General features: G+C 60.4%; 1 protein-coding gene across 1 annotated transcript in view; it reads left to right on the top strand.

The window, feature by feature from the left end:
• LOC111153075 (carbonic anhydrase 5A) overlaps positions 1–22,400 on the top strand; it is a 36,772-nt gene extending 14,372 nt beyond the window's left edge. Inside the window, exons 6-14 of the mRNA XM_022511871.1 lie at positions 6,483–6,601; positions 8,261–8,356; positions 8,476–8,538; positions 12,902–13,057; positions 15,384–15,500; positions 15,892–16,011; positions 16,150–16,302; positions 20,622–20,767; positions 22,277–22,400. Coding sequence (XP_022367579.1) covers positions 6,483–6,601; positions 8,261–8,356; positions 8,476–8,538; positions 12,902–13,057; positions 15,384–15,500; positions 15,892–16,011; positions 16,150–16,302; positions 20,622–20,767; positions 22,277–22,400 — 1,094 coding nt within the window. The remainder of the gene's footprint in view (positions 1–6,482; positions 6,602–8,260; positions 8,357–8,475; positions 8,539–12,901; positions 13,058–15,383; positions 15,501–15,891; positions 16,012–16,149; positions 16,303–20,621; positions 20,768–22,276) is intronic.
• The last annotated feature ends 2,335 nt before the right edge of the window (positions 22,401–24,735 follow it).

The following is a 24,735-nucleotide window of genomic DNA, read 5'->3' as shown; positions in this document are numbered from 1 at the left end:
CCCCAAGAAACGGAAACTGTTCCCACTCAGGGACAGGGGACACCCTCACCCGACGCTCAGCCCAGGGCTGTTTCCAAGCCCTGTGCCGGGCTGGCGGCCGGCCATGCATGGCAAAGGAGCCGGTGGGCTGCGGCCTCACGGGGCAGAGCCTGAGGCCAGGGAGCTGAGGCGCCCGTCCCCGTGCAGGCCCCGTCCACCTGCGAAGGGGAGTGCAGGGCACAGACGTGGAGGGCGAGGGAGTCCCTACATGCCAGACGGTCTCCAGTGGGGGCGGGGCCCTGCACTGCGTCTCTGCACCGAGGTCGGTTAATGCTGAAGGTGCAGGGAGAGGACAGCCCCCGCCCCGGTGAGGGTCCCACTCTGGGGCAGAGGTGGGTGGGAGGGAGGAGGGAGAGAACACCATGCAGTCTGACATCAGCACTAACCTGTCACCTGAGCTCTCTGACCCTCAGTCTCCTCCTCTAGAAGGCGGAGATCAGAGCCCGGCTCGGGAGGATTTAAAGAGGGTCCTGGGAAGCGCGCGGCACCCTGCGAGCTGAGTTACCCCTTGGGTGATGCACTGCCCTTCACTGGACAGGAAAGCTCTGCCTCCACTAGAGGGAGCACGGAGAGGGCCGAGAGGCAGCACGGCCCCTGCGTCTCCCCGCTCTCTGACCCCGACCCTGCACCCAGGACTCCAGGTGCTTGCGTGACCCCCACCCAACTGGCCGCGGGAGAAAGACCCCCTCCTAACATGTGGGCAGCCCCCCGAGGGTCACTCTCAGGGACAGTAGGGGGCAAGTAAGGCGTCAGGCACTAAAGCCCTCCCCACATCCAAGTGGATGCTTTTCAAATTTTCTCTTTAAAGATTTTACTTATTTATTTGACAGAGAGAGAGAACAAGCAGGGGGAGTGGGAGAGGGAGAAGCAGGCTCCCCACTGAGCAGGGAGCCCGATGCAGGGCTCGATCCCAGGATCATGACCTGAGCCAAAGGCAGACGCTTCACCCACTGAGCCCCGTAGGAGCCCCTCAAAGTGGATTTTAAGTCACTTGTAAAGTGGGGCCAATAACAGCCTTTGATCCCCTAAATGACCATTGGTCACCACCCCCAGTGCCAAGAGATCCCACCCAGGCCTGGGTCCTGAGAGCAGAGAAGTTCATGAGCCTTTGCCAGCGAGATCAGCGCCCACCGCACACCCTGGGAGCGCTGCTGACGTCTGCTCCTGCAGTGGAGACAGACCACGGCGCTGGGCCAGGCACCTGCCAGGAGGCGTGAACAGAGGGGAGGGGACCCCGGGAAGGGGTCCTGTGCAGTCACAAGCAGGTCTGCGGCAACGCGGGCTGACCACGGAAGGACGTCCCCCCTTGATGGGGATGAGAGAATGTGATCCTCACATTTTTGTCCTGGGGGAGTTTTTCTACCACAAATTTGTAAGTTGTCCATCCAGTTCCTGAAACTGTATCTTCCAACTTCACTCCTGATTTACCTGCTGTCTCTGTCCTCAGGGGCTGGGCGTGGGCATTTTGGGGGCAGAGACATTAGTTTGGAGGTCAGGGGAGGCGCGGTTCTCGAGGCCTGTCCCTCGCCCACTCAGTGGGAATGAGAACCCGCCTGGAAGGACGCTCTGCCCACCAGGCCCCCGAGCCCACAGCCGTCTGTCTGCCGTCTTGTCCCCCTCCTCCCCGCGCTCATCGATCTTCCTCTCCTGCCCTGATCCCCGGCCCCCACGCCATCCCCAGGATCGCGCTGCTCCCCCGCAAGCCGGTGACCATGTGCACGGCCCCCAGGAGCACAGGACGAGGGTCGACCAAGCACAGTCTATAGAGCACAACAAGGGGGACACGGAGACCGTAGGAGGCAGGGGACAGGCGGGGGAGAGACCCGTGGGGAGTGGGGAGAAGAGGAGAGATGGGCAAGGAGCTGCAGCAAGGCCTTGGGAACATGACGTGCTTGACCTTCAGAAGGAGATGCCAACGGCCACGGACACGGTAAACCTTCGGGCCTTGCAGGGGGGAAAGCTCCGTGGGCTTCTTGGGCCTCCCCGATCCTGGCTGTATCTGGGTTCTGCTCCACGGTGGCCAGCCCGGCCTGGAGAGGGCCTCCGTCCACACACAGAACTTTTCCTCCCGACAGGCCGACCCAGGAGCAGACCCCCGGGGTCAGACCAGGGCAGCTGAGCAATCGCACAGTTGATGGACTTGGCTGAAACTTGCGTGACTGTGATGCGTCCCTTTTTAAAGACCGGAATGTTCGGTCTGTCCACAGGGGCTCCCCGACGGGCCCACGACAGCACCTGCCCCTCTATGCCCTGCACACACGCCACAGGCCTCAGTCTGTGCCGGCTCAGTGGCCTGGCCTCTCCCCCACCTGCCCCGGCCGCCTGCTAACAGCGTCTTTCCCTTCATCCTCAGGGTGGAAGCCCCCGTCTCAGGGAGGCCCTCCCAGGTGTTTAGTGAAGGTCCTGAGGAGCATCGCCCGCCATCACCGCTCGTCCTCACCACCCGCGCACGGCCACCAGGCTCCCCGAGGGTGGGAGGGCAGACTGCCTCTGCCCTGTTCTCTCCCCATCCCCTCCAGCTCGATGCTCAGCCCTCAGCGGGGCACCTCGGAGCAGCTCCCTGAACATTTGCAAGCGAATGAACCCTGTGCCTTCTCTGTGCTTCCATGGCCGCCGCACCCCTCCTCGCGGCCACTTTCCGCAGACGCGTTTGCCCCACAGGGTCCAGACGTGCGGGCCCTACCCCGGCAGTCATTGCGGCGGCCGCTTCCATCTCTGCAGGTCTCTGCTCTGCCGGTGGTGCCGGGGATCATTTGGGGACACAGGCTGATGCCAGGAAGGGTAACAGAGAACAGTCGCTGGCTGAGCCCCTTCTGGGCCCCCAGGGCCGCGACAGGGAGAGACGCAGAGACGTAAAAACAGCTGCGGAAGCTGAGCCACGCGAAATCCGTGAGCCAGGTCGGCCCGGCCTACAGCCTGGAGCCAGTACGTGGGGATCTCAGCGCGTAACTACCAGCCCGACACGCGCCGGCCGCCAGGGGTGGCTCCCGCTCCCTGGGAGGGTGACAGAGACCTTCCCGGTGCAGGCAACACAGGCAAGCCCCTCGTCCTTGCGTGTCCCAGCCCGGGAACGTTAGCGAGCTCCCTGGGTGGCACCAAGGATGGGCGGGAAGCATCTGGCGATACTGCGTTATTTTGCGGTTTTAACTAATTAGAGCATCTCAAACCTCTCTTGTCTTTATTCTAAGCTGACCTTTGGAGCTTGACCTCCAAAGGTCAGCTTCTCTTGCGGAAAGCACCGAGTTCCAGATAGTGTCCGTCAACCGCGACCGCAGTAGGCCGACGCGGCAGCACCGGGGACAGAGGTTTCCGTGTGGAGCTTCCCCGGGTGTCGGGAGGGTCTCGGCTCGGGCAGTTCCGCGCACCTGCTCAGGGCAGACTGTGGGTCAGACGGACCTGCCCTCCCGGCGCCCGGGTCTGGGGGCTGGGGGCTGGCAAGCGGAAGGCCCCCTTCTCCTGTATCAGGCTGCCTTTGTGAATTGTCTCGTCAAAGAAAACTACCCGGACACTGCGCTGTCATTGGGAAAAGTCACCTTGAGATCATCTGATCTGGGGCTGCCGTTGAGTTGAGTTCCTAACCTTCCCAGCAGGAAAGGCGTTTTGGCTGGAGCCCCGCTGCCCCCGCCGAGGGGACCTTGAAGCAGGCCCGCGGTGGGTCGCTGCGTGACTGGAACAGAAAAGCTGTGCTTTCTGGCCTGCCCCTCCCTCCTCCGGGGTGCACTCCAAGGCTGATGGGGACACCGGGACTGCCTCCACCAAAGGGCCAGATTCCTGTCTCTACCCAACTGCCCCAGGGCATCGTTCCAGCCCAGCCTCGGCTGTAAACCAGCCTCCGGCCGCCTCACTCAGCCACCTAGAAAGCTCACTTGTGCTTATCTCTGTTCGTGTTTGCATAAGATAATGCTAGTGCGGTGCCACAGCCTCCTGGGGCTGGGTGTGGGGGGGTGTTAGGAGCTCACTGGTCCCCCCCCCACCCAGGGTCTTGTCCTTCCTTAACAAAGGACCAGATGTCGCCCTGAAAAAGACACCTGTCTTGGAGGCCCCAGCAAACGGCAACCCTCTTTGCCGAGGTGGGCCAGAGCCCCGGGTGCCAAAGGGTGACCTTCCACACTTCATTCTCCTGTGGAAGCAGATGGGCAGGACTCGGGCTGGTGGGAGACTGCATCAGCGTCCGCGAGGAATTCTGAGGGCACGTGGAGGGTGACCTTGGAAAAGGCTCCTGACCTTGTAGCTCTCCACCTACAAAGGAAGGAGTAGAGGGCGCACCCACAAGACCCTCCCGTCCCCGCGGCTTCCCACCCCTAGGTCTGTTGTTGACAACTTGGGAGATTTTTCTGCAAGGGTGTTGTCGGCGGGGCTCTAGCAGGCGTCCAGCTAGGGTGGACTGAAGCCGTGTACAGTTGGTATCACGCGTTCAGAGACCTTATACATGAGCCTACAGAGCATTCTAAGGTGCTTGAGCAGGAAGGGACCACAAGAACCTTCTGGCTGGGAATTTTTTAACAGATGATGTAAGTCCTTGCTGGTTTACATGACCGTAGAGTCACCAACGTCATCACCATCCTGACAACCCTCTGCCAGGCACCCTCCCGCCACCACCTCTGTTTATCCACCAACGCTCACTGCCCAGGTGGGGGAGGCTGAGGCTCAGACAGTGAAGGTGAGGCAGGGGTAAGAAGCCACAAGCCCAGGCAGGCCTCGGCGTCGTTCCTGCCGTCTGGCACCCTGGTTCTAGAAAAGATGACGTCAGCCTGCGTGGGTAAGCATGTTACTGCCCGGGCACCTCCTGCAGGAAAGCTGCTGCGATGAGCCACACACTCACCCCTCAGGCTTGCCTCATGGTCACGAATGGGTGCATCTGGGGGCACGTGGTCTCTGGCTGGCCAGTGCTACAAAGCCCCATCGCACCCTGGATAGAAGGTGCCAGGCGCGAGCGAGCAGAGAGACTCCCACTGCCCGGCTTCGTGGTCCTGTAATTTCCCAAGACTGTGTTTTCTGCTTGGAAGGACAGAGTGGAGAAGGTGTGGTGGGTTTTGGTGTCGGACCTGGGCTCAAGTCCTAGGTCCCGTTGCTGGGATTCCCAGCAGCCCGCCTGCCCTCTCCTGGTAAGTTACAGTGCGCCAGTGGGCTCAAGCTCATCTCCCCTCCAGGGGAGAAAAATCAGCCCCCTTTGTCATCTGAGCCACAGAAAATCTGCATTAAAGCCTTGGGATTCCAACCGCCCGGGAGGCCTTCCAGTCCGCAGAGCGACTCCTTCACGCTATCCTGCTGTGGCCACGGAGAGATTCAGGCTTTGGGACTTGGGATGTTTTTCTATGCTTCTGTGTATTTCTAAAAACTGAGGTATAACTCACGTGTGTGCGCCCAGGAGAGTAGATCACCTCCTGAAACCGTAGCAGTCTGCGACGAGACGAGAACCTGACCTGACGAGTTCCGAGACCGAGCGGTGAGCGGAATCCTGAACTGAATCTGATTTCAACTTTACCGTCCAGCCTTTTCTGCTTCTTACACCTTTTATGGCCAAAACAGGACTGACAACCGCACCAGCCAGCAGCCTCCGACGTTGTCAGTAGCAGTGGTCACACAGAGGAGCCGGTGTGGGTGCCACGGCCTGGGGTCTGCCGGTGGGTGGGGGGGCTCCAGACCGGCCCCCAGCCCCGCGGCCGCGAGCTCACCTCAGCTAAGAGCAAGGGGCATCGCAGTCCCCTTTCTGTCGGTAGCAGCACTGACGGAAATCTGCTAGCCACAGGCGGCCAGAGCTAGGCCAGGCGTGCCCGTGGGATTCTCAGCCTCACCCTGGGCTCGGGACACCGGAGAGCCAGGGTCCCCATCACGGACACTCCTGTCTGCTGACAGCTCTTGGGGAGGCCACGCCGGGTACTTAGGGTGACTTAGAAGAGAGCCTACCAGTAAGTGCTGGTCATAGAGAGATGCCATGGGGCGGGGGCCGCCTGCGGGTCAGCGCTGCCGGAGAAGGCAGGGAGCCGTCTCAGAATTTCTTCTCGGGAACGTCTCACTCGGTATATATTAGTTTACGGAATTCCTCAGTGGTGGGATTTCAGCTGCTACTTTTTCATTCAAAAGACATCATTTTTTTAGATTATAGAAAATTCTGGAAACCTTCTAGGACTGGTGTGAGTCTCTGAAAGGGTTTCCTCCGCCTTCTGGCCGCCCCGCAGGGAATGGGGTCCCTGCCGCCACCTGGTGGCAGCTCTGGCTTCTGCACTCGCTCTGCCCAGCTGGGGCGGGGGACAGGGACGGAAGTGAACACAGACAAGTCCCACCTCCCACGGGACCCACCTTTCGGTTTGTCCTTTCTGCAGGACATCAGTCTTTCCAGAGGGACCTTGTGTGACCCCCGTGTGGTTAGACGCGCTCCCCGCAAAACCCAGTGCAACGAAGAGACACACGAACACACGAGTCCCGCTGGTCTCGTTTTCCAGGGATCCGCGGCGGCCCCTTGGAAAACCACTACAGGCTGAAGCAGTTCCACTTCCACTGGGGCGCGACAGACGAGCGGGGCTCGGAGCACACGGTGGACGGCCGCGTGTACCCAGCAGAGGTTGGTAGATGTGCTAGCCTCAGCTACGGGGCTGCTCTCTCCATCCTGGCTTCGCGTGGAGGGTGTGGGGTGACCGGCCGGCTTGGTAGCCCAGGAAGGGAGCATTCCCCGGACACAGGACTCTGGGGGCTCAGACTGGAGCAGTGGGTCGCCCTATGCATTCAGTCACACAGCTATCCTAAGACCAGGGTACCATTCACACTTTAGTCTAACAGAAGGAATGACCGAGGTTCTAAGAGGCTCTGTGACTTGCCAAGGTCGGCCACTGGGATTCAAGAGTTGCTCCCTCTGCCACGTGCCCGCTGCTGGTTAGTTATGGACTAGAAGCTTCCGGTCCTTCAAGGCACTTGGGGCCTTCGATGGAGACCTGAAAATCCTTACAGAGATCATCTTCTTGAAAGGACGAGACGTTGGCCTCGTTCCAAAATGGGACTCTGTAGGGAAAACCAGTAGGGATAAATGTTAGGAGTTGGTGTTCGTAGCTATGACAGGGCAGCAAGGGAATCACCCCAATATTTTAGCGGCCCTGGAGGAACTATTCGGTGAGACCCTGTGAGGCCGCACCAGGTCCAACGGTGAGCAACCGGCCACATTCACTTTATCACTCCTCTTTCCACACTCCCGTCCCTCCGTCCACCCACTGACCCCCCACCCCCGAACCAGGCTTTAACAGAAGAGGTCGCTGCATAGGGAGCAAGACTGGAACCTGGGCCCGCTGGTGGCTCTCCCTGAGTCAGCCGAGCCGGGGCTGCTGCGCCCATTCTGGCCAGGCCTCTGGCCCATGTAGGGGCGTCCGTTTCCCGCGGGGTTTGGAAGGCAAATCCACTTTGAAGCTGGGGTCTCTGGAGGAAGCTGCCTGCCGCTGGGCCCAACGCCCCGACTGGAGTGCCCGTGGACCCCGCACCCTTGGCAAGGCCCCCCCGGCCCTGGAACCCAGCAGCTGCCTGGGGAGGGTCTAGGTGACCACGACAGGCTGCAGCGCTTTCTGGACTGTTGGTGTGGACTTGGGGCTTGGGTCGCCATTCAGAAAGACCGCTAGCCCAGCTCATCCCGTAGAAGGACCTCTGTGTAGACACCCGGGCCCCTTCTTTGCTCTGGGCCAAGCTCGGCCTCGGGAGGACGTCACACGGAGCCCAAGCCAGGCCCCGGCACCAGGCCTCCCCTCTTCCCCGGCCCATCCTCTGCCGCTCATTTAAGTCCTTGCCGGCGGGCCAATCCCGATGCCGAGTTTGGGCTCGGCAAAACCTGAGGAGGGACGGAAAATAGGGGCCTAGATGAGGTTCCAAAGAGAATGACGGACATGGGGAGAAAATGCAATTCGGATGGCATTAAAGATTGGGAGTCGTTTATCTGAAACTCAAATTTAAATGAGCGTCCCGGAGCCAGTCTGGCAGCTGCGCTCAGGTCTCTGGGAGAGAGGCCACCTTCCTGCCACCAGGTCCCGTCTCACCCCGTGAAGCCGAGCCTCCTTCCCCTCCCCCGAAAGCACCCAAACCCTTATTTTCTGCGGTTCTCACTTGGGAGCCCCAGACAGGCCACACACCTGAATCCAGTCAAACCGGTAAACGGAGCAATGGGTGCCAGGTCCGGCCGGGGAAGGAGGAGCAGCTGCGGTCTGGCCGCGTCGGGACCAACGTCCTGCCTTTCTCCTCCCTCCAGCTGCACTTAGTTCACTGGAACTCGGCGAAATACCGAAATTACAAAGAAGCCGTAATGGGGGAGAACGGCGTGGCCGTGATAGGCGTGTTTATAAAGGTAATTTCGTTCGGGCTCCCCCCCCAACCGTGAAGCAGGTGACCCCCGCCCGTGGAGTGGGGAGTGGGCTCGCCCGCCCGCCGCCTTCTCCAGCGGCCGTTCCCGTCTGTGCCGTGCAGCTGGGGGCCCGGCACGAGGAGCTGCAGAAGCTGGTGCGAGTCTTGCCGGAAATAAAGCTTAAGGTAAGGGGCGGTCGGCACAGCCAGAGGAGCGCGTCTGTTAGAGGGATGGCTCGTTCCAAGGACAGGAGATCGGTTGGGTGGAAGGGTCTGGCCGAGGGCGCGTCTGAGGCCCATCCTACGGCTGGGACCCCCGGGCTCACTCCAGCGTGTCTCCAGAGAGCTCACTCCCTGACGCCTGTTGTCCCTGACGTCCCTGCCGCCCGTGGGCCCCTCCCTCCTCAGAACAGGGGGGGCTGGACTCCGTCTGAGTTTCCCAAAATCCAGCCTCTCAGGCAGCGTCTTAAGGTTTCTGTCGTGTCCACCTGTCGTGGGCACTATTCACTACGTAGCGTTTTTCCTTAAACGGATCAGCTCGGAAGAATCTTTCGACTTGTCCCGGCTGATGACATCAGACCAGGGTAATGTCTGTCTTAAAACCGACGGCAGTAAATACCCAACTGTTGTTGAGGGGTGCCCACACGCATGCCACCTGCCACACCCCCGCGGCGGGATGGTCGGGCCCCCACCCGGGAGAACAGGGCGGCTGCGGGAAGGGAGAAAGCTGCGCCCGCCGGCCCGCTCGCCCAGCGAGGGCGTCCGCTCGGCTCCCTTCCCGCCCCTCGGTGCGGGAGCTCAGCTGAAAACCACGAGGACAACAATGTAGCTTTCCTCCAGCAGCAGCTGAGAAAGGACTTCCACCGACTCGTGGAAATTCCAAAGAGATGTCGTTTGTTTGTTTGGTACCAAACAAAAGAATTCCGGGACGTGAGGAGTCTCGGGGGTCCCTGGATGGGGACGGATGGGCCCGGACCTGTCGCAACAATGGCTCGAGCGGCTCCAGATGAAAGCCGGGGGCCAGCCCTTCCTCCGCGGCTTCGCGGGGCCTGTTTGATGTGGGCGGTGTGTTCCCCTTGATGTTGACCTCGGGCCAGCCCAGAGGGACCAAGACCAGATCCCCCCCCTGCTGCCCCGTCCGCAGGTGCAGGAACTTCCCAAGGTCAAGGTGCCGGGAGCAGCCTCTTCCCTGCTGGTGCGCAGCCAGAGTAAACTGAGGCTGTTTTGCCCGTGCGCCCGCCTCCCCCACGGTGTGGCCTCCACCTCTTGGTGGGAAGGGAAGGACCTGGCCGCAAGGGGCTGTTTACTCTGGGGTCTGTTTTCCCTCCAAGGAAGCTCTGGGACGCGTCTGGTCCCCCAGAGCCATCTGGGAAAGCCGCATGGGAGAAGGGGTGTCAGCGAGGGGGAGGGGGAGCACCTGGGCCTCACTTCTGGGCCTGATGCTCGACTTTGGCCTCAGTTTCCTAACCTGAGAAATGAGGAGACGAAAAAGATCAGCCTGCGTGGCGGGCATCTGGGCCTCACAACCGTTTGGGGGGTGGGGACCCAGTTAGACTCAGTGGCCCCTCTCTGTGCCCCATGCCGGGTGCCCCCAACATCTGGAGCCATTCTTCACGTAGGCCACGTTAGACACCATCTCCGTGGCCTACCGTTCTGTGGTCTTGACAAACGCGCAGTCATGGATCCTCCCAACATTCTAATTGGCGGGAAAGCGGCGGTGGGTGGACGCCGCCGGCCCCCGCCTCGAGCCACCGCCCCTACACCCACTCCTGCGGCCGGGGAAGGAGGGACAGCCAGCGCTGGGGTGGGACAGGCTCCCGCAGCATCTGGGCGCTGCCACCAATCACGTGGCTTTGGGAAGATCACTTCTGCGCACCCTACATTCCTCTTCAGCAAAGTAGAAACCCGCCTGGGGGGTGGGGGAGGGGCGTGGATTTGCCTCAGCACTCCCCAACCCCGCACTTCTTGGGTCTTGTCCCATGTTCACCCGTGACCTCCTTCCCTCGCGATGTCACCAGAGCACGCAGGGTGACATCATCGGCCTCAAGAGGGACCGGGAGTCCTGACACGCCACCCCACACGGGAACCTTGAAGGCGTGGCTCTGAGTGACACTCCGGCCCCCAAGGCCGCAGAGCGTTTTGTTCGGTGTAGGAAATGTCCAGGACGGCAAATCCGAGGGCACGGAAAACAGATCGGGGGCAGGCCAGGGTGGGAGGGGGAGGCGGGGGGCATGCCTGGGGTTCATTTCTGAGTGTGGGGCTGTTCCACGCTGACTGTGGGGATGGCTGCAGGCGTCCATCCGCGAACGTCCTGAGAGCCAGAGCGCGGGGAGCTTTGGACGAGAGGGTCCCGCGCTGTGGGAATATGTTTCCATACTGCTGCTTGCAGGGTAGTAGCGAGACAAGGAGTCCCACGGTGCACGGACTGGCGCAGTGGGCAGCGGCGGTGGCGGGTGGGGGGAAGTGGCTGCCGTCCGCACGTCCAGCCGCTTGCCTAAGGGCTGCGTGTCTAACTGGGGGTCAGTAGTTAGGGGACAGTCGGGCCTCTGGGACCCCAACTCCTGTGTCTGAAGGCAGGGGGAGGGGGCTGGGCCAGCAGGGAGGCCTCCTTCCCTGGGGACGAGCATGTCCGCTCCGTGCCTGGACCCTCCCGCAGTCCCGCCCCGGGCCCAGTCTGCAAGTCCGGGACCTCGGCGCTGGCTAGTGGGGTGTTGTCCCAGGCCTGCCCCCTCGGCCTTTGTCTCCCTGGCTTTGCAGAGCAGTAGGGGCCACTGACCTGGGCCTGCCATCCCAAGGGACCCCAAGAGATCCTTCCGTCACTGAGCAACAGCCTGCTGGAGGGCCTCTGGCTGGAGAACACAACCATTGTCTGCTCCCCTTCTCGTCCTGCACTGTGCTAAGTGGCCTCCAGATCATGGCCCCAGGGTTCCTGCCCCTGTTGGCAGATTTCTTCAGGGGACCCCTAGTCCTGGGCAGAAGCAAGGGTGTCCCCTTCTGCAGGCTCCCTGGCCCCCACCTCTTTACTGCTTTGGTTTCTCACTCCTTCCAGCCAGGTGGCCTCTGTGTCAGGCCACATCCTGCCTCAGGGCCTTTGCACTGCCTCTGCCCACTTCCTAGAAGGCTCTTCCTCCAGAAACTCGCATGCCTCTTCCTTCACCTCCTCCAAGTCTTTACTCAAACTTCTCCTTCTCTATGAGGCATTGAGGACCATCCCTCTTAACACACAGCCCCGACCCCCCTGCATTTCTGATCCCAGAGCCCCACACTTAAATTTCCTCCATCCCGCTTACCATGGTGGGAACAACTTGATATTTTACTTTGTGTGTGATCTGCTTTTCTCCAGTAGAAGGTGAGTCCCATGAATGTGGGTAGTTTGTCCTCTCTGTCTGATCCTGTCCCCCACCCACCCCGTGCCTAACATAGAGTAAGGTGCACACCACATAGCTGTGGCGAATAAATAAAGGTCTTGCCCCATCCATGCCCTCCAGAACACAGAGCGGCAGCTTTCCCCGATCCTTTGATGAAGGCTGGAAAGCCAGTAGACACGGATCCTGACCGGAGCCTGCCACGCAGGAGAGAGGCTGACGTGAGCCCCCCCTTGGCTGCAGCCCAGGGAGCTTGATGCTCAGCAGTTGAGACCAGCATCCAGAGAACCCTGACATGAAGGTCAGGGCAGCCTGCTTCAAAGAGAACACCAACTGTCCAGGAAGTGTAGTATTTTCTGGGGCAGCCACTATGGGAAACAGTCTGGTGGTTCCTCAGAAGCTTAAATACAGAATGACCGTGGGACCCAGTGCATCCACTTCTGGATATGTCCCCCCAGTAACCGAAAGCAGCGTCTTGACGTGTTCCCAAGGGCATCACTCACAACAGCCCAGAGGGGCAAGCAACGCAAGTCTCTCTTTGGGGATGAGCGGAGAAGCGAAACGTGGTCCGTCTGTGCAGCGGATTATTGGGAAGGCTGTGCGGACACCTGTCCCAGCGAGCGGGGTCAGCCCGTCACAGCAGGACTGACACTGTGCACATCCCGCTCACAGAGGCCCCAGGAGGAGTCGGGTCCAGACACGGGAAGTAGATGGGGGGGGGGTGGAGAGGGGGTGTCTAATGGAGACAGAGTTTTTCTGGGAAGATGGGAACGTCCTGGAGACAAGTGGTGCTGGTGTTCGTACACGTGGACGTGCTTGGAGCCACAGAACCATAGGCTTCGACACAGTTAGGATGGTCAGTTTCACGTTATGTGCGTTATTTTACCATCGTTTCCAAAAATGACACATTTTCACACCGGAGGTACGCGAACGTGAATGACTGGAAAAGGAAACTGTAAGTATGTGACGGGCGGGCGTCCCTGCCCTGCTGAGGACGGTCACGTCTTCCCGCTTCCACAGGTGACAGCCGCAGCCTTGCGGTATTTATCCCAGGAACGAGCTCAGCCCGTGAAGGCCTTGTCACCTGGGTGAAGATGGGGCACTGTCCCCTCCCACCTGCACCCCCGTCCCCCACCCCTGTCGCTGCCCGAGACCTGACACAGCCCGTGGTCTTGGTCCCGCAGGGTGCACGGGCCGCTGTGGGCCCCTTCCAGCCCTCCCGCCTCCTGCCCGCCTGCCGGGACTACTGGACCTACCCGGGCTCGCTCACCACGCCTCCGCTCAGCGAGTCGGTCACCTGGATCGTCCAGAAGCGGCCCATCGAAGTGGCTCAGGACCAGGTGAGCGGGGCCAAACCACTGTGCGGGCGGGACTGAAGCCGCGCGAAGACGCTGTGAGCACGGGTCAGGGTTTCCTTGTCCGGCGCAGTTTGGATGTCCCCCCGTGAGGACTTTCCGGCGGGAACAGGAGCTGGGTGGACCGGCACACTTGGGCTCGGTCTGATTTCGGTGGCTTCGAACTCAGACTCGGCGAGTCTCCCCGACCACAGCCCACCGAGCGGGGTCGGGGCTTGGCTCTGGTGTGTGCCGGGCTAGAGCTACTTTACAAGAACAGAAGTGAATTAGAACCAGGATACGGGTCCCCGTCACGGGACCTTGTGGGTGTTTGCAGGTGAACAAATTAACTGAGGAAGGAGAATGTCGGTGATTTCTGCAAAGCCGCGGAAGCAGGTGGATCGCTGGAGGAGAAGAGATTTCCGAGTTTGTCCCGCTACTTGGAACGATACAACAATTGAGGTTTCTGAGGTCCCCCTCACAGGCTGAACTAAGTTATGTACGTTGAGAGAAGATTCCAGAGTGATTAGGTCAGTCAGCTGTTACTACAATAATGCTACTTAACAAAACACCCCAAAACCCAACGGCTCCTGACAAGCATCTCTTTTTCCTGCTGTGGGTCTGTCTGTGCATTGGCTGTGCATGGCAGGCATTGGTGGTTTGGGTCGGGCCCAGTGTGTCCCTGCTCGTTGGACCAGTGGTTACCCAGAGCTGAGTCCATGGCGCACGACAGAAATGCAAAAGACCAGCAGACCCCACGCGCTCCCCTCCCACTGGCCACAGCAGGGCCGGGTGGCTGAGGTCCGTGGGGTGGTGGGGAGGAGGGGAGCGCGTGCTCACAGAGCAAAGCCCTAATCTCGCACACAGACTTACACCAGAAAGTCAACGCTGGCTGTCCCAGGGTTTTGCAGGGTTCTCATTTCCTTCCTCTTCCATTTCCAAATAGTGCCCCCAACCCCCGCCCGCCAAAGTAAGAGGATATCACTTGCTTACATTTTTAAAACCTAGAGTATCCTTTTTCTGGAAATCCCGAGTGTGCGGGGACAGCCTGTCTGTGTTGGGCATTCAGAGTCGGGGAAGACAGACACATAGCAAGCGTGCCACCATGGCCGCCGTCCCCGTGCAGGGCAGGCCTTCCCGCCCAACGCGTCTTCTTCCTGAGGCTCTAGCCTCACCATGCCGCGAATATCCTCTCAGGCAAAAGTCACCAAATGACGCTGTTTGCTCTGGAAGGTGGAACGATCCCGTCTTCTCCCACACCAGGACTGTTAGAGACACAAGGAGGACGCTGGTTGAGAAACGGCGCCTGGTCACCCAGCCTCCTCCTGTCACTCAGCGACCTGTCATGAGCCCCGTGAGTGCCCAGGATGGCAGCCACAGGGGGTTGGACATGGGTAGCAGCAGAAGCAGTGACGACGGACGCTGAGGACGGTGTCTGCGCCGTCGTCTGGGGGAGAGACAAATGAGAGTTAACCCTTTGAAGACGGGGGCATGTATGACAGAGCAATGCTAAGTGGGACTGTCCCCGGGGGCTGGTGGAGAAACGCTGCTTCCTGAGCAAGCCGTGCAGCGTGCCGTGGGCTGAGCCCCGGGAGCCAATGTCCTCCATGCCCTCCGCGACTCTGGGGCAGCTGCCGGCTTGCTCCCCGCGCAGTCGCTATGCAGACACAACCCCAGCTCCCTGGGCCATCGAACCTGCGAGTGACCCTCGCGGAGCTCCTCAGCACACCCTGAGGACAAACGAGGTGACCGGAAGTGGACCGGCAGCTCCTCCGGCGAGACACGAGTCTGTGGTCACCGCCTCCCACTCGTCCTCGCTTGACCGAGGCTCCAGGTGTTCGGTACCTGTGGCCAAGTAGTGACTCCCAGTCACCACCAGCGTCCCCCAGAGCTGTGGGGGTCAGAACATGGGGTGGTTCCGGCTTGGGATCGCTTGTGACCTTGCAGTCACGTGTTTTGGGGGCTCCGAAGGCTTGAGCCGGGCTGGAGGCTCGTGGCCAAAGCGGTGTCTCGGCGGCTGGCACACTGGTGCTGGCTGGTGGCTGGGGCCTCGGTGCCTCTCGCAGGTGCTGCTTGGATGTCCTCGCAACATGGCAGCTGGCTTGTCCGGGGCAAGGGTGTTGGAGACCAAGGCGGAAGCTTTGATGCCTCTTCTGACCACGCTCGGCTGTCCCCTCCACCACCTCGTGCTGGCCGTGCTTGGCCATCTCTGATTCAGCCTGTTGGGGCGGGGGTGGGGTGCGGAGCGCATGTGCACAGGGCAGGAGGGCCGCTTGGGAGCTGGGTCACACCGCACCTGCACCCCACCCACTCTGGCTGCTCTCTGTTACAGCTGGCTGCCTTCCGCACGCTCCTGTCTTCTGCGCTCGGTGAAGAAGAGCGGTCCATGGTGGACAACTACCGTCCACTTCAACCCCTGATGAACCGCAAGGTCCGTTCCTCCTTCCAGGCCACGGAAGGGGGCATCTGAGCAGACGCTAAACACAGAGAAAGAGATCGTTGTTCCAGTCCCCGTGCTCTTCAGCTGCAGGGAAAGGAAACCACTTCAAAGCAGCTTCAGTGGGGTAGGGTGGGGAACGGAAATGTGGGACACGGGGTAGCTCGGGGCCCATGGCGGGGCCCAACCGAGCCCCTGCTGACGGCTGACCAGGCCGCCAGCCCGGCCCCTGTCCGTCCACGCAACCTTGTCTCAGACAGGCACCCTCTGTGTCTCCACACGCAGAGGGACGGGGACCCACATGCATCTTCCCGGCCTCCAGGATGTCTCGGTGTCCTGGGGCGGCCGTGACGTATGACCACAAACCAGCGGGCTGACTCAACGGCAGTGTGTTGCCTCCCAGCTCCAGGGACTAGAAGCCCACACTGGTTCTGCCGGGAAGCTGGCAGGCCACCATGGCTTCCTGGCCTGCCCGGCCGCCAGAGACGGCCTGCATTCCCTGCTCGATGCCCGGCGGTTCCCAGTGTGGCCTCTCAGGACCCCGTGCCGTTGAGCTATGGTCCTTCTGCTTTTTTTTTTAATTATAGTGAAACACACATGGCATCATTTACCATCTTACCCATTTCCAAGTGATCGGGTCCGTGGTGTTTATTGCGTTCAGAACGGTGTGCAGCTGCCCCCACCGCCCGGCCCCAGCACCCACTTCGGAGCTGGAACTCTGCCCCCGCCCGCGTCCAGCCTGCGGCAGCCGCCCTTCCAGAGTCTATGTCTGGACTTCGACGGTGCTGGAGTAAAACACAAGCAGAACCGTACGGTATCTGTGCTCCCGCGTCTGGCTTCTTTCCCTCGGCGTCCCATCCCCAACGTTCACCCATCTTAGTGTCGGGGTCAGACCTTCCTTCCTCTGTGCGGCTGAGGAACGTCCTGATGGCAAAGGCCAATTTTACGCTCACAGTGTCACAGATATTCCCCTCTGGTGGCCAGGCCACCTAGGAGCAAGCCCTCGTGTCGTCTCCCAGCGTGACCTTCCCACCTGCTGCGCTGTGAGGGTGAGACGCGGCTCAGAGCCTGGCACATTTTCTCCCTCTTCCTTTCCTAAATAGCCTTTCTCCCCCCTAAAGTAAGGAGGTATTACTTGTTTACGTTTTAAAACCTCGGGGTATCTTTTTCTCTGGAAATGTCAAGAACACGGAGATGGCCTGTCTCTGCTGGGCGCTCGGAGCCCAGGGATGGAGAGACACGCGGCAAGCTCGCCGCCACGGCCCCCGTCCCCGCGCAGAAAATACGGAATCTGTGGAGATACAGCAAAAAAAAAAAAAGAGAGAGAGAAGAAAAGAAAAAAATTCCACTTCCTTTTGGGGAGACAAAAAACAGACCTCATACAGGCCACAAACAGCATCTCGAATCAGAGAGAAGGTGTGATGTGGGCAGGGCTTGACGTGCAGAGATTTTCATTTCTCTCCTATCTCAGAGCTCCCATGCTGTGTCCACAGTGTTCAGTCCGGCCTTGGGCGATCGGAGGCTCTGGCCCCCATTGCAGAGACAGGAACCCAGGCTGGGTTCTCTGGGAAAGCTCACCCTTGCAGGGCCCGTCCAGTTACAAGGCCTCGTCCAGAGGCTGCACCACGGGCCTTCCGGGGCACCCACAGAGCCCACAGATGCTCCTCCGGCCTGGCAAGCGTGGGTGTGCTGATGGGTGGGGCCTGGCTGTTAGCCCTGTGCGGAGCCAGAGGAGGACAGCTCCCGTTGCTGCAGGAGGACGGCCTGGGCGGAGAGGATCATGTAAAGCCTGGTTCGGACCAGAAATATTCCTGTCTTCTGGGGAAACGGCACGAGCCAGAGCCTAGAGTAAGGGTGGGCTTGCGCGTAGGGAAAGCGTCCTGCGGTGGCCGTACAGGTTGCCCCAAACTCAGCGGCTTCCAACAATGTGTGTTTGTTGCCTTAGCGTCTGGAGGGCACAGGGAGGTTCAGGTCTCCAGGAACAACGGTCAAGGTGTAGGCAGGCTGGTTCCCACTGGAGGCTGTTGGCGCTTTCCCGGCTTCCCCAATGGCTGGAGGCACCCCTGTCCCTTGGCTCATGGCCCCTCCTAAGACCACCTTCCAAGCACGTCACTGCCACCAGCCTCTGCCTCCATCACCACACCATCCCCCTGACTTGGACCCTCCACCTCCCTCTCATGAGGGCCTTGTGGTTCCCCTGGGCCCACCGTCATTGTCCAGGCCCCTCACCTCCAGATCGTTGATCCCATGTTCACAGTCCCTTTGTCACATGACGTCACATATCCACAGGCCCTGGGGATTCAGACAAGGACGCCCTGGGCCATTACTCAGCCATCCACGCTGTGTGCACAAAACCACACTGAGACTGGTCTCCTCTGGAGGTAGAGAGGGGATAGATTGGGAAGGATGCCAGGGAAACACAGGGGTGGAGGGAGGGATGTTGAGAATGTCCCAGACTACACTGTCCTCTAGCCCTTTCTGGGACGGTGGAATGTTCTAGAACTGTGGTGTCCTATAGCCCTTTCTGGGACGGTGGAACGTTCTAGAACTGTGGTGTCCTATAGCCCTCCCAGGGATGGTGGGATGTTCCAGAATTGCACTGTCTTTTATGGCAGCTCTTGGACACAGATGGCCATTGAGCACTTAAAATCTGTCAAGTGCAACTGAGGAACAGAATTGTGACTGTACATAATTTTAGTTACTTGAATTCAAATGCCGCCCGTGACCAGCCAGTGGCCGCCGTGTTGGGCAGCGCAGCTTTCTAACGGGACCTGAGGTATATTACTTGGCTGCCCACTTGAGAGCTGAGGTTTCTGAGGCCCTGCAGACAGGACCTGCGGCCACCTGGGATGTCAACTCCAGCCTCTGGGGGCATCACAAACTCCCTGCCAGCAGGTGACCAGTGCCTCCAAGGGGAGGGGGCTCTGTGTACTGGTCACGTCATTTGATTGCAACAGAAATGGCTGAAAATAAACTTGTTCTGACTCTCACGAGGGCTGAGTTTGGGGGTGATGCTGGGTGGGAGAGCATTGGCTTGAAGCCACCAAAATAGATATTGAAGAAGGAACCCACCGAAATGGACATGTTTCTATTCCACTGCTAAGCAGATGTCCCCCATCACTTCCCCCGTAATTATAGAGGAGTTTACTGACCAGCAGAGCATGCCGCTACCAGGAACTGGCACAGCTCGGGGGGCCCTCCCCGCCCAGACCCTGGGCTGCTTTCCTGGTCAGCAACCCTCACCCCCACTGCGTGACCAACCGCATGGGCCCAGCCCTCACCCCCAAAGTCTGCGGCTCCCTTGCACTGCAGAACGGTGTTTGAGAAAGCTCCCCAAGTGCCTGGCTGGGGTGGCTGGGGACAAGACCCCAGCCATCCCACTTAGCTCTTGTCACCAGCTCTATGGAACTTCTGGGAAACAGCCTCCAGGTTTTAATGGGGAAACTGAGGTGCACTTGAGAGATGGTGGCTTGCTGAGGAAGAGGCAGGAGTGGAGAGAGTGCTGCTCTCTGATGGGAGGCGGCCCACAGAGGCCCAGGCAGCGCTCGCTCGGCTCTTGCCTCCTCTGGTGTCACTTAAAGACAAGGAAAAGGGCCGTCCCCCATCCAGAAGCTCAAGCCCTGAGCTGTTCTGTTTAGGAAAAACCTCATGTTGTGATACCCTCCAGTCGCGCCTTAACGGACGCTTCCACCCAAAAAAGGCACCTGCTCAGACCTCCCGCAGTTTCCGAGAACCCCGCGTGCAGATAACACAGGCACGTGGGTGACTGGAGAACGCGGTCTCTGCGCTGTCCCTCTCCATGGGGACTTTAGGGGCAGAGAAAGGCTGAGGTGTGCAGAGGAGGAAGAGGGGGCTGCAGAGCCCGGGCTCGGTTCCACCCACCCCGCAGTAACGTCGTGTCCCCACCAGAAACCCAGCAGCAGGTAGGAGAGAACTTTCATCCTCCGTTCTCTTGCTGATGTAAGCCTTGCCTCCGCATCTGCAGACGGATGCCTTTGTCTCCTGGTAGGTGTTCTCTTTTGTCAGTTATTTTTAAAAGTCAGCGTGAACCCTGGGACGCTGAGACTCTCCCGGGACCCACGCCGAGCCTGGATGCATTGCCCTGAAACCACAAACACCCCGAGAGGAAAGACGTGGCTCTCAGCCCTCAAAGCAACGGTACAAAAAACAAACACAGACGCTCCCACTCCCTGTTCCAAGTGGCGGCCAGACGCAGAGGTCAAGGTCCGCAGTTTGCAGGACGGACTCTCAGGGCGGCACATTGTGGCCGAGGTCCGTATTGTGGAAACTCTGGCCCAGACTTGAAAGCTCAAAGGCCCCTCCCTGTGCTTTTATGTTATTTTCTCATTTTGTAAAATACAAACGGGTAAGAAGTGCTGGTTCCTGGCAAACTGCCATCCCTCGCTCCCTCCCCTCCCTGTCCTGACCCGAGACCCGAGATGCTCGCTCCTGGTGGCAGCCCCACGCTGCCCCTGCAGACAGAACCCACTGTGAGTTCTAATTCGGATGGTCCCTGCCCACCTCCCTCCTGCACCCCTCCCCCCAAGTCTGCACCAGCCGGGAGTCTGACCCCTTTCACCCCGCATCTCCCCGGCCTGGACGTCCGGCTCTCCCACCCACTGCCCTCTGCTCCTCCCCCTCTCTGGAGAAACACCTGGAATACAAGGCCCCCCGAGCCTTCGCCGGCACCCGTCCTGGGGTTCCCGTCCTGGGCGCTTGGCCTCCTGCCGAGAGGCGCCCACCGGCTCCATCTCAGTAAACGGCACCTCCACCCCCAGGGCCAAGGCCAGCCTTGGGAGCCCCTCGGAGCTCCTGCCCCTCACTCCCCACTTCCCAGATAACCGTGGATCCTGTTGGTGGCGGCCCTAGCCCGTTACAGGTTCTAGTTCCACTCGCCGTGCTCCATGGTCCGTGCCGCGGCCCCAGCTGCCGCACCTCTGGCCAGAATCGCGCCGGCAGCCTCTCGATGCCACCCCTTCTTTCCAGCTCTCCCGGCTCTCACCTAATCCACTCTCCTAACACATCTGTACCCCAAGCTCCCTGCTGGGTCAACCTCTGAGCGTGGAGTCCTCTGTGCTGGCACTGCCGCCCCACGGCTGTTTGAGTGAGTCCTCCTCTTCCTCCTCCCTGCAGCCCTCCAGCCCTGCGCTTGGATGGCGCACTCATCCTGTCCTGGTCCGCTGCCTGTTTCCCTGCGACGGCGGGGTCCTCATCTACCTGCTGACTCGCAGCCCAGAGAAAACGCTCATCTGGGGAAACGGAGTGAGGAGCGCCGATCCGTGATGCACAGGGGCTGCCTGCCGTCTCCAAGTCAGCTGTCCGTGCTCTTGACTCAAGGCCTTGGGCCGTGCTGTCCCCTCTCCTGGGAATGCCCTTCCCCTCCTGGCTCTGCTCGTAAACTTCTATCGTGCAAGGCTTGGCCCAAGTGCCTCCTCTGCAGTGATTCTTTCCTGGGCTCCTCCCCAGAGAACTGACCCTCTCCTCTGTGCTACTGCGTGTCCTACCAATGCGTGTGACAGCAAGAGAGGGAGAGCGTGAAGCAGCATGGAACAGTACGGAGAAGATGTGGAACAGCATGCAACAGACACAGAGCAGCATGGAACAGCATAACCTGCATGGAACAGACATGGAACAGCATGAGGCAGACATGGAACACCATAACCAGCATGGAGCATGACAGAACAGCTAGGAGCATCATGGAACAGCACGGAAAGCATGAAGTAGCCTCGGTGTTCGGCCCTCACCATAGAAAGCGTTGTGTAGGGTGGGGAACAATATCCTCCCGGAGATTTCTGAAGTGTGGAACTGAAGTCTCACGTCCCCAAATCTACCTTTCTGCTCTGAGTCCTGTACCTGGCTTCATATGTGTGGCCTCTGACCAGTGGCCACTGTGCCCAAAACACAGAGGAAGAGCGGAGGACCCTGAGTGAGCAGCTCTGAGAACCAGGACTGCCGAGAGCATGGGTCTCTCCAGACTCCGCAGAGTTAAGAGAACTACTCGCGAGGTGCGCACCTCAGGCCGGGCCCTGCTTAGTCCAGACTGGAGGCTGCAGGACGAGTTCCGCCGACAGCCCAGGGCAAGGCGGGAGCACGTTCAGTGTGAGAGTCGGCTCGCCTGTGCACCGACCAACACGCAGGCTCTGCTCTCACATCTGCCACCGAGCAGGGAGACGCCCGGCCCCAAGTCCATGGACGCGCTAGCATGGATGCCAACAGGAAAAAAGCTCTCCTGTTTCCGCCGTACTTAAGATACGTTCACCAACTGTTGCATTGAAGATTAAGGCTGTGTATTTTTTCAATGCCAAGATTATACTCTATCAGAATTTCCTGTGTCAGTTTGGGAACTTTTTTTTCGTAGTAGCATTGAAATAGGGAAACTATTTTAAAGTAAAATCTTCTGATCCTTTTACTACATTCTGGAAATTCAGAGGGGGTCGCCCTACAGGTGTTCCAGGTCCCTGAACACATAAACACAAATCAAAGTTACGGACACCAAACAGCAGGCGCAGAGCTCGGGCTCTACATCCATATCCGCGATTCCATAACGAAACACACAGCTTCCCTGCAATTAACGTCCCACAACCATTGCTCAAACACCTCGAGCCGGCGCGACCAGTTAGCGTGCAAGACAGTGGACATATGTCCGTGAACAGGACAGCAAAGCCCATGGGGCCCAGCCCCGGGCGGGGCGTGCATCGATGGGAAGGCGGTGCAGAGACAGGGCATGTGATAAGCAAGTGTGGAATACCGCTAGAGGTGACCAGGGCTCCGTGTCACTCCTGTTCCAGACGCAGGCCCAGTGGCAAAGCAGGCCGGCAGCGCTGGCCGGAAGCCCTGGACACTGGAGACATCTGCATGTGGTTTCTGCCCCCCTGGCTGTTGGCGCCAGAGAACATGGGGGGTCGAGGATAAGGTCAGGGCGCTGACGCGTGGCTCAGAGGATGGGGTTTGCTCCGCTGGCTTAGAGGTCAGGGGAGAAGATGGAGGGACCCTCTCCCACTTGCAGCTCCGACGGTTCCCACATGGCCTCAAGGTGTGTGAGCTACACTTTCGATTGGTCCACACCCCACTCACTTCTAGAACCTCAAAAGGGCTGAGTGCAGTGACACAGATGCACGTGTGGGCCACACTCCTGCGTGGAGAGGGTAGAAACGTCTGCGGTCAGACCCTAGCAGGCAGGCGCTGCCCCAGGGGTGTCGGGGAGCTGGGATGGTGTTGGGTTCCAGAGGGCAGAGTCATTGTGAGGCTGCCTGGGTCCTCCTAGCTTCCCGAGTATGGGGAGCAGAAGCAGCCGGGACCTTCTGGCCACTGTCTGTGTCCACTCGGGATGGGAGTAGCAATGGGAACAGGACGGTCTCCCTGCCACTTCCTTCTCGTGGGCCTGAGCTGGCCGCCAGAGGCAGGCTGACCGCTGGGAGCTACCTTCTTCCCTGCTGCACTCCACGAGCGAGGCAAATTCTGGGTGTGAGATGGCCTGGAGGTGGCTCATCTGAGGAGGGGGGAGACCCTGGAAGCTCACATCTGTGTGTGCAGGTCCCCGACGTGGACGCTGCCCGGTGCAGAACGGCCTCGGTCCGTCTGTCCCTCCTTCCACCAGAAGACGATTCTGCCGGACGTGCTCTCCCATCTGCTGGAGCCTGTGGCCCCGTCAGCTCACACGTGCCCACAGGGAAGGCCGGACCCCCCTCGGAGCCGGGCACACAGGGACCCATGGGTGCTCAGCCAGACGGGGACCCCGGGAGCGTCACGTGGGCAGGTTACGCTGGCTCTTCCTGCCCCCCCAACAGGCAGGCACGACCGGCCAGGTCCGAGAAGGGGCCCCCCTTTCTTTTTTTTTTTTTTTTTTAAAGATTTTATTTATTTATTTGTCAGAGAGAGAGAGAGAGAGCACAGGCAGGCAGAGTGGCAGGCAGAGGCAGAGGGAGAAGCAGGCTCCCCACAGAACAAGGAGCTCGATGTGGGACTCGATCCCAGGACGCTGGGATCATGACCTGAGCCGAAGGCAGCTGCTTAACCAACTGAGCCACCCAGGCGTCCCAGGGGGCCCCCCTTTCTATAATATCTCAGGGCCGGCTTAGGGCTGCGACAGAGCACGACAGGCGGGGCTCTCCACACTGGGAGTTGGTCCTCGCAGCGCCGCGGAGCCCAGAGTCCACAGTCAGGGCCCGCGTCCTCTGACCGCACGAGGGGCCCCAGCAGCAAGCGCAGCACCAGAACCACCTCTCCTGGCCTCGTGGGACACACAGCCCCGCTCGGCCACGCAGATGCCCCCCCCACGCCACCAAGATCGCTCCTGCAGGAGCCGCCCCGTCCCGGCCCCGCCCCGGGAGGCTTCCCACCGGCTCCTCCCACCCACCTGCTCCTCCAGAGAGAAACTGAGTCCCCGGCGCGCGGCAGGCCCTGCCTGGAGCTCCGTTAAGCGCTGGGACAGAGGCCACATCGGAACGCTGGCCCCCGAGTCCAGGCCGTCACCTCCCCTCCTTACTTCAGGCTCAAATGGACGGAACAGGGAACTGACCGTTAGCCATCCTTCAAAGTGGACAGTCCGGGGCATTCGGCATATTCCGGCCAGGGCGCACACCGAAGGGAACCCGCGACCAGCAGCCATTGCCCCCGCCCACCCTCCCCTGCAGCCGCGGGTACCTTCAGCCTCTACACGTGCGCCCTCCCTGGACACTCCGGGGACCAGAGCCACGCGGCCCGCGTGCCCAGCGTCCATCACGCAGCTCGACGCCCTCTCGGTTCCGAGCGTCGGCCGCGTGCGCTCACGCCGGCCCATCCGTGCACTGACCCATGCGCCTGGACTCCCCTCCCGGTCCCTGCTGCGGGACACCTCCCGCGCAGTCCAGAGCAGGCACTCTCCCTGAGCGCACCCACAGGGCCGAGCTCGGGGACAAGCCGAGCGGGAGGCCCGGGCCCAGGGGCCGGTGGTCAGACCCATGCCTGAAACACAGGCCCACGTCCCGTTTTTCACTCGGTTGAGGCGCTTAATGAAAATGTAGCCCTAGGATCTCTCACACTTCGCTGCTGTTACTCAGAAATTCCCCGGGGGCTTCGGGCCCCCCCTGGAGCCACAAACACTGTGACCAAGTCGGGCGGCCTTGCGGAGCACCTGCATGAAACCAGAAGGATTTCTGTGGAGGGACGTCAGGAGTCCTCCCGGGGGTGGGCCACGAGGGAGCCTCCAGGAGCAGCGGGAATGGCGCTGTCCACAAACTAGAAGGATCCACGTGCTGGTCCGACAGGC

This window comes from Enhydra lutris, unplaced genomic scaffold (genome assembly GCF_002288905.1).
Source record: "Enhydra lutris kenyoni isolate GAN:26980312 unplaced genomic scaffold, ASM228890v2 scaffoldscaffold30, whole genome shotgun sequence".
NCBI lineage: Eukaryota > Metazoa > Chordata > Mammalia > Carnivora > Mustelidae > Enhydra > Enhydra lutris.
This window is presented reverse-complemented; position numbering and strand designations above follow the sequence as displayed.